Source organism: Bombus bifarius, unplaced genomic scaffold (assembly GCF_011952205.1).
Source record: "Bombus bifarius isolate JDL3187 unplaced genomic scaffold, Bbif_JDL3187 scf7180000008099_frag, whole genome shotgun sequence".
Lineage (NCBI taxonomy): Eukaryota > Metazoa > Arthropoda > Insecta > Hymenoptera > Apidae > Bombus > Bombus bifarius.
The window spans coordinates 27,809-37,124 of record NW_022884446.1 but is presented as its reverse complement, the minus strand read 5'-3'; the positions used below and the strand labels follow the sequence as shown (position 1 = coordinate 37,124).

The window sequence follows — 9,316 nt, the reverse complement described above, 5'->3', positions numbered from 1 at the left end:
GGCCACGACAACGACGACCGAAGCAGACGTGGAAGAGGAGGCCGAGAACCTCCGCCAAGCCACGACAGCAATCTGCGACGCATCCATGCCACGGGCCACACCGGGCACGGTGCGAAGCGGAGCAGTTTACTGGTGGAACCCCGACATCGCGGAACTGAGGACGAGATGTGTCCGGGCCCGAAGACAGTACCTAAGGGCCCGCCGCTGGCGACGACGCGACGAAGAAGAAGTCTCCTTGCGCTACCGGGCGTACCGCGCGCTACGGCGCTCGCTACAAAAGGAAATTAAAAAAGCGAAGGACCGTGCTTGGTCCGAACTGGTCGAAACAGTCGAGTCGGTTCCATGGAGAAGGCCATACAGGACGGTGACACAGAAACTACGCGCGAAGGGCCCCCTGACAACGACGGAGATGGAACCTGCGCTGCTGACGCGGATCACCGGAACGCTCTTTCCCCCACAAGAAAACAGAGCGGTGGAACGGCCACGGGAAACGACACGACCGCTGGAATGGAGGGACGACTGGGAAGTCACGGAGGAGGAGATATGGGAGGCTACCAGAAGAATGACCTTCCGCAACGTGGCACCGGGCCCGGACGGAATCCCTGGCCGGATCTGGGGGGAAGTGATGGGAGTCATGGCCCCCAGACTCCGGCACCTCTTCACAAGATGCCTGAGGGAGGGAGTCTACCCCCGGGCGTGGCGGACGACGAGACTGGTCCTGCTCCATAAAGAGGGCCAACCGACGACCTCGCCGTCAGCGTACCGGCCGATATGCCTACTGGACGAGGTCGGCAAACTACTCGAGAGGGTAGTCGCCGCCCGTTTGGAACGACACATAGCGGGCCAAGTGCCAGGCTTGCGCGAAAGCCAGTACGGCTTCCGGAAGGGGCGCTCGATGATTGACGCGGTCAGACGCGTACGAGCGATTGCGGAGGACATGGTCTCCCGGAAAGGCGTGGCGCTGGCGGTTTCCCTGGACATCGTCAACGCGTTCAACACCATGCCATGGGACAGGATAGTGACGGCCCTGGAGCACTTCGAGGTTCCCAGCTACCTCGTCCGATTGATCCGAGCCTACCTCGACGACAGGTGGGTGTGTTGCACCAGTAAGGAAGGAGAGGAAAAGCGATCCGTCGAGCGTGGCGTCCCACAGGGCTCGGTGCTGGGCTCCATACTATGGAACGTTGCGCACGACGAGGTACTGCGATGCCCGCTACCCCAGGCGCGGCCATGATATGTTATGCGGACGACACCCTAATCCTGGTCGAGGGTCGTGGCTTTCACGAGACGCTGCGCATTAGCGAAATCGCAACGGCCTTTGCGATCCGTGCCGTGAACGAACTGGGCCTAAGAGTCTCCCCTGCGAAGTCGGAGGCCACCTGGTTCTTTGACAGGAAGAGGCGAGGGACACCACCGCCCGCCCTATGCATAAACATGGCAGGTAAAACCGTCCGGGTGGGATCACAGATGAAGTATCTGGAACTCACCATCGACAGCCAGTGGACGTTCGAGCTGCACTTCGACTCTCTGATCCCGAAGGTGTCAGCGGCTGCCAATGCCCTGTGCGGCCTACTACCGAACATCGGCGGGGCCGGAGACGCGGTGCGCCGAATTTACGAGGGCGTCGTTCGGTCACGAGTGATGTACGGGGCCCCAGTATGGGCGGACGACCTGATGGCAAGCCGTCGCAGCATTCTGCTCCTGAGAAGGTTGCACAGAGTGACCGCCATCAGAATCATTAGGGGATACCGGACGGTGTCTCACGCGTCGGCGTCCACCCTAGCCGCGTCCCCCCCGTGGAAGCTGCGGGCGCTGGCGCTCAAAAAGTGATACACCCGCCGGAGAGAATGGCATCCGGGAGAAGACCCCACCGAGCAGGCGGCTCCAAACGACACAGGAACCGCCGAGGAGGACACATGGAACCTGTGGCGATCCCAACTGATCAACGGGAGAAGCGAACACCGAGGCGCGGAAGCGGTCCTACCAAACTGGGAGGCATGGAGGAGCCTCCACGGCCTCCCACTCACATTCAGGATGACACAAGTGCTCACCGGACACGGCGTGTTCGGCGAGTTCCTGAAGAGAATAAGGCGAGAGACGACAGACACCTGCCACCACTGCGGAGATGGCAGGGACACAGCGCAGCACACCCTGGAGCTCTGTCCGGCGTGGGAGCTGCCCCGCTACACCCTACGGCACGCCATAGGAGAAACGTTGACACCCTCAGCGATTGTAGAAGCGATGTTGAGAGGGTCACAGGAATACGTGGCCGTCCGCCTCTTCTGCGAGCGAGTTATGCTCGCGAAGGAGCGAGCGGAAAGGGAGAGAAAAAAAAACCCTCACCCCTGCAGGATAAGACGATAGAGAAGGATGGCAGTCAGACGACCCAGAGCCGCCCCGCCACCACCCCAACGGACTACGACCAGAAGAAGTGACAGCGCTAGGGTCAACGACCTCCCCCTAACGCCTACTCAATAGCCGGCTCGAACAAGAGAACGCGAGTAGGGGGTGCAACTGAAGTTAATTCATAAGAAGTTCCTGGAGCACCCCTGTCACGCGCATAAGATGGTCATCGTGGAGTTTTAGTCGGTAGGAGTCCGACACTACTCTGCTGTTACGCGATTATTGCAGCAGCGGAGTGTCCATGAGGATTTCTCCACGTACAAAGAGAAAAAAGAAAAAAACAGGTTACGAACGTTCGGAACGCGGGATCGAATCCCGGCGACCGAAGTCCGATTTTTATTCCACGATTCTAAATAGGAAGAAAATATAGCAGTACCCCCAGCAGCGACATCTACAGCCACCAACCACAATCATCACGGACTCGACTCATCCTCTACACATTATTTGACTCCAACAATAAAATAAAAACGATCCTCAGTAATCAAACCGCACTTATCAAACGCGTGCTAGACTATGCTAAGACGAATCAACTCGAAAACGTTAGCAACGTCATACGCAAGATTGAAAACCATAACGAGAAAAACGAAATATTGATCTCTTTACTAATTCGGACTGAATCTACCATATCGGAGCTCCATATTAACATCGACGAAATTTTTAACACTATAGTATCAGGAAAACAAGGAATCATAAACCCGCAAATTATGGAACCTAAACAATTCTTAACAACACTCGACCAAATAACGAAGCAAAACTTTATGAGTAATCATATCGATCTTTCAGTTCAAAACTTTCTACTAATTCTAGATCTAAGTAAACTAAAATTATGGACAAATGATAACAAACTCATATATACGATAACTGTATCGTTTAGAGAAGACAACGAATGGAAAATAATGAAAATTTATCCGATACCTTTCAAGCAAAACTCTGTATTTATCGCACCTGTAGTAGAAACTGATACTAATCAGCTTAGAACGATACACCTTTGTCGATAGCCACTACTTAAACAAATAAACTGACACTGACATAGATACGTATTATCGTTCCTTAGATTACTTGACCAGTTTATTTCTTTCATCACTGTGTTATTATATATGTCGGAGATGAAAGGAAAGCCGAAGCCCTTCCTTGGAAATTTTGGGAACATCCTCTAGTACCTTAGCCTAGATTTTATTATAGCTGTAATTGTTTAAGATTTGTAATAGGCGAGATTGGGTTCGAGGTGACAATCGGTCGCTGAACGTAGCCACGGTCACGGGATGGATGTTTTATCTAACGGAGGTCTGGAGTGGTTGTGTGTGTTTTCCGAGAAGTGTGGTTGTGGCGGCATGCGGCCTCGAGAGCGGGCCGAGCCACGTGTGATGTTGCCTCGGAGGTGCCGATGCAATGGGACATACATTGTATTTAGTAACCAAAACTCCAGGCAGAAACTGCCTAGCAACGGCGTTTGGAAATCTCAAGATGCTTCCAACGAGTGTGCCTAGCAACGGCGTTTGGAACCTTCTCGATGCTTCCAAACGGGGATAGAAAACAAAATGCAATCGTACAGGGAGAAAAATCTCCACGAGGCTGGCATTCTTGCGATTGCCTTGGAGAGTGATACATCGAGCATTTTCGACGATCGCATTTGCGTCTAAGTTAGTTTCGCTTAGTAAGGAGTTATCCCGGTGACCGTGGATTCGTTTGAACTCAAACATTGCTAATAGTATTATTTAATTTAATTATTCGTAGATCGTATTATTCATTAGGCTTAGTGTTTGTTAGACTTATTATTAGTTGTACTTATTATTTGTTAAGCTTAGTGATAGACCTGTATATACGTGTAAATAAAATCTCGGCTTTGTGAGACGATGGCTAGTCCACATGAAGAGTCGTCGCGCGCCCAAAATTCGAATCCTGATCCGACATCAGAAGTGGGATCAGTACCGTTTAAAGTGCTACAAGAGCAAATGGACCTTGTGCGCGAGTTAATTCAGACGCTAGCGCACAAAGCGGGGGAGCAACGACCGAGTACGGAATCTAAGGATGCAACGTTACCACGTTTTGACCCCGAAGGCGCGGGCGCCGATCCATCCGCGTGGTGCTCTCATGCTGATCTGATTTTGAAAGACCACCCGATGCAAGAGAGTGCGTTACTTTCCGCTCTAAATCGCGCCCTAAGGGGTTCTGCTGCGCATTGGCTTTCACAAATGGTACGCGGTGGAAAGCTTACCTGGCCAACGTTCAAGGAACAATTTCTTTCGCGTTTTGGTGGCAGAGAGACAGCCGCTTCGGCGTTAATAAGGATATCCAGAGAACGACCGTCGGAGACTGAATCTCCGGGAGCGTACGGTAGTCGCCTCCGCTCCATGCTGCAGATGAAGTTGCAAGATCTAACGATGCCCGAAGTGATCAATGCCCTCGCCCTTTATATGCTGAGTTCACAAGATCGACGCTTTCGGCGACTAACGCTCGCGAATAATATCAGGACGGAGGACCAATTTCATGATGAAATGAGGATTCTCCCTTACAACGATCAGCCGACATTTTCGCCAAGAAATTCACTAACGGAACCTGAAGCTAAACGCAGCAGGCTATCAGTTCCTCGGATTAAGTGCTACCGCTGTGGTGCTCACGGGCATAGGAGAACGGAGTGTCGCCTGCAAACACAAACGGGGAAGGAGCAGGATATACGAAACCCGAAGGAAAAACGACCAGCCGCATCGTCGAAGGTGACCTGCTTCAAATGCCACGAGGAGGGACATATCGCGCCTAATTGCCCATCATCGCGGAAAAGAAACTACGATTCCATTGACGAACGCCGGATCGACTCCTGTGTAGTAGAAGCTCCGGCTGGTAGATTAAGCCATCTGGGTGAGTCGTATCCATTTTACTTTGATTCTGGGGCCGAGTGTTCGTTAATCAAAGAGTCCCTAGCCTCGAAATTTTCGGGTAAAAGAATAACCGATGTGGTAGTGATGCGGGGGATCGGGAATACTTGTGTTAAGAGTACACTTCAGATTTTGTCCACTGTTCGTATTAACGATCTTACATTGGAGATAGTTTTTCATGTCCTTGCTGACGATTACCTAAAATACGACATCATGATTGGTCGCGAGATTTTGAGCCAGGGATTCGACGTAAATATCGCGCAAAATAGCCTCGTTATTTGTAAAACAAAGGTCGTTAACGCTTGTGGTAAAGTCGCGGAAGATGCGGTCAACATTAACGAGGTTGACACTGATGTGATCGGTAACTATAAAGATCGATTAATCTCTGTTCTCGAAAGATTTAAAGAATCATTCATTACGGGTTTCCCGCGTACTCGCGTCAGTACAGGCCAGTTGGAAATACGGCTAATCGATCCCAACGTCACCGTGCAGAGAAGCCCTTACAGGCTTAGCGTGGAAGAGCGAAGAATAGTACGCGAGAGGATAGACGAGTTAATTAAAGCACAAATTGTAAAACCTAGTAATTCGCCGTTCGCGAGCCCTATAATACTCGTGAAGAAGAAGGACGGCTCAGACAGATTGTGCGTAGATTTTCGAGCGCTGAATAAAAATACGGTCGCGGATCGGTATCCCTTACCCCTTATTGCTGACCAAATCGCGAGATTGCAGAGTGCGAGATACTTCATTAGCCTGGACATGGCTAGCGGATTTCACCAGATTCCCATTCACCCTAACTCGACGGAATATACTGCGTTCGTTACCCCCGACGGTCAATACGAATACGTGACGATGCCGTTTGGGTTGAAAAATGCACCAGCCGTTTTCCAGAGAGCCATTTTCAAGGCCTTAGGCGACCTCGCTTATTCGTATGTCGTTGTTTATTTGGACGACGTTCTAATAATCGCCGACTCAATAGATCAAGCTCTAGAAAGGTTGCACACTGTACTAAACACTCTCGTAAACGCCGGATTTTCTTTCAATTTCGCTAAATGTTCTTTTCTGAAGACGTCGGTACTTTATTTGGGATATGTAATTCGTAACGGAGAAGTTCGTCCAAACCCGGGAAAAATACAAGCTTTGAATTCTTTACCTGCACCGTCGACCGTCACACAGCTTAGGCAGTTTATAGGTTTGGCCTCTTACTTCCGAAAATTCATTCCTAAATTTTCGCAAGTGATGAAACCCTTGTACGCACTCACTTCTAGTAACAAGCACATAACTTGGACGGACAGGCACGAAAAGATAAGACAACAGATAATTTCCGTTCTGACCGACGCGCCGGTGTTAACGATATTTGATCCCAATCGTCCCATAGAGCTACATACCGACGCTAGTTCGGAGGGGTATGGAGCTATTTTAATGCATAGAGTCGAAAAGGAAAACAGAGTCATCGAATATTATAGTAAAAGGACCAGTCCCGCGGAATCTAGGTATCATTCGTACGAACTGGAGACACTAGCAGTAGTAAGCGCCGTTAAGCATTTCCGACACTACTTACATGGACGGAAATTCTTAGTAGTTACGGACTGTAATTCTTTGAAAGCCTCCAGCAACAAAGTAAACTTAAACGACCGGGTTTATAGGTGGTGGGCTTATTTGCAAACATTCGATTTTGACATCATGTATCGAGAGGGTAAACGAATGGCCCACGTAGATTTCTTTTCGCGAAACCCCGTAGACTTGAATCGCCGTATGATAGACAAGGTCGCAGAGAAAGAGATTAATCTGGCCGAGATCTCCGAAGACTGGCTATTAGCGGAACAACGTCGCGATCCGCAAATCTCCGAAATCGTTAATAAATTACAGAACGAAGAGCTCGCGGAAGATATCGCGAATACCTACGAACTGCGATCCGGTACACTTTACCGTAAAGTACAACGAAAGGGCAGAACCCTTTGCTTACCCATTGTTCCGAGAGGTTTTAGATGGTCCGTCATCAACCATGTGCATCAGTCAATTATGCACTTAGGATGGGATAAAACGCTCGAGAAGCTCTATGAGTATTATTGGTTCGAGGGAATGGCGAAGTATGTTCGCAAGTTTGTCGAGAACTGCCATGCTTGTAGAGTTTCGAAGGCTAGTTCAGGTAAAATACAGGCTGAACTGCATCCTATACCTAAGACCGGCATACCGTGGCATACGGTGCATATGGACATAACGGGCAAGCTGAGTGGCAAGAATGACTCGAAAGAGTATGTCGTCGTCTTGATCGATGCCTTTACGAAATTCGTGCACTTATATCACACACGCAAATTGGATTCGCTCAGCGTTATCCAGGCACTTAAGTCCGCCGTGTTTTTGTTCGGTAGTCCCTGTCGGATAATAGCAGATCAGGGTAGATGTTTCACGGGCCGGGAATTTCAAGAATTCTGTGCAAGCAAACAAATCAAAGTTCATTTGATCGCGACCGGTGCAAGTAGGGCCAATGGGCAAGTAGAACGTGTTATGAGCACGTTAAAAAATATGTTCACAACGGTAGAAACGACCGGGCGTTCATGGCAAGACGCGATCGGGGAGATGCAATTGGCTTTGAATTGCACCATCAACCGCGTAACCAAATCGAGTCCTTTAGAGTTATTGATTGGTAGAGCAGCAAGACCGTATGACTTATTACTACCTGATAACATCGAGGAAAAAGAAATAGATATCTCCAGTGTAAGACAACAGGCAATAAAAGAGATGGAAACTAGTGCTAGGTATGACAAAGAGAGATTCGATAAAACCAAAGCTAAAGTAGTTAGGTTTAATCCTGGTGATTTGGTACTACGCCAAAATGAAGAAAGGAACCAGACAAAATTGGATCCAAAATTCAGGGGTCCGTTTGTGATATCGGAGGTCCTGGAAGGAGACCGATATACCTTGAAAACACTGGATGGGAAAAGGTCATACAAGTACAGTCATGACAGGTTAAGGAAAATGCCGGATAGTCGCATTCCTGCGGAGTTGGATGTCTGTTGTGATGACGAGAACAGTGACCATGGCGATGTGAGTACCCCGATCCCAGAGGATCGTAGAATTATATGAGCCCAGGTGCGGCCATGGGACGGAGTTCAGTGCGGTCAGGCACTGGGAGTGACGATGTCACGAAGCTGGGAGCCGGTTTAGTACCGACAGCGACGATGTCACGAAGCTGGGAGCCGGTTTAGTACCGACAGCGACGATGTCACGAAGCTGGGAGCCGGTTTAGTACCGACAGCGACGATGTCACGAAGCTGGGAGCCGGTTTAGTACCGACAGCGACGATGTCACGAAGCTGGGAGCCGGTTTAGTACCGACAGCGACGATGTCACGAAGCTGGGAGCCGGTTTAGTACCGACAGCGACAATGTCACGAGGTTGGAGCTGGTCTAGTACCGACAGCGACAATGTCACGGATTTGGAGCTGGTCTAGTACCGACAGCGACGATGTCACGAAGCTGGAGCTGGTCTAGTACCGACAGTGACAATGTCACGAGGCTGGAGGCGGTCTAGTGTTGACAGCGATCGTGTTACGAAGCTGGTTATGTAACGAACTTTGAGAGTATGTGCGATTCGAAGGATGAGACCCATTTGGGTGTGAAATCGAGAATGGTCCGTCATGTCATTACGACCCGACTGAAAGCACGCAGAATGCAACTGGCACTTTGAATGCTAATCACAATGACACTAATCTTGTTTCCTTTTGTTTTGTTGACGAAGGTACACCCGAGGACGTGTGATAGTCAGGATGGCCGTGTCGGAGATGAAAGGAAAGCCGAAGCCCTTCCTTGGAAATTTTGGGAACATCCTCTAGTACCTTAGCCTAGATTTTATTATAGTTGTAATTGTTTAAGATTTGTAATAAGCGAGATTGGGTTCGAGGTGACAATCGGTCGCTGAACGTAGCCACGGTCACGGGATGGATGTTTTATCTAACGGAGGTCTGGAGTGGTTGTATGTGTTTTCCGAGAAGTGTGGTTGTGGCGGCATGCGGCCTCGAGAGCGGGCCGAGCCACGTGTGAT

At 49.8% G+C, this 9,316-nt stretch overlaps 1 protein-coding gene across 1 annotated transcript; it reads left to right on the top strand.

The window, feature by feature from the left end:
- Positions 1-342: 342 nt before the first annotated feature.
- LOC117208446 (serine/threonine-protein phosphatase 1 regulatory subunit 10-like) lies at positions 343-9,058 on the top strand (the record flags this gene model as incomplete). The annotated part of the gene is given in 3 exon segments (XM_033449635.1): positions 343-720; positions 808-1,089; positions 9,014-9,058. Coding segments are annotated over 3 exon segments (705 nt in total), but the record flags the coding sequence as incomplete, so codon positions are not given.
- Between the last annotated feature and the right edge of the window lie 258 nt (positions 9,059-9,316).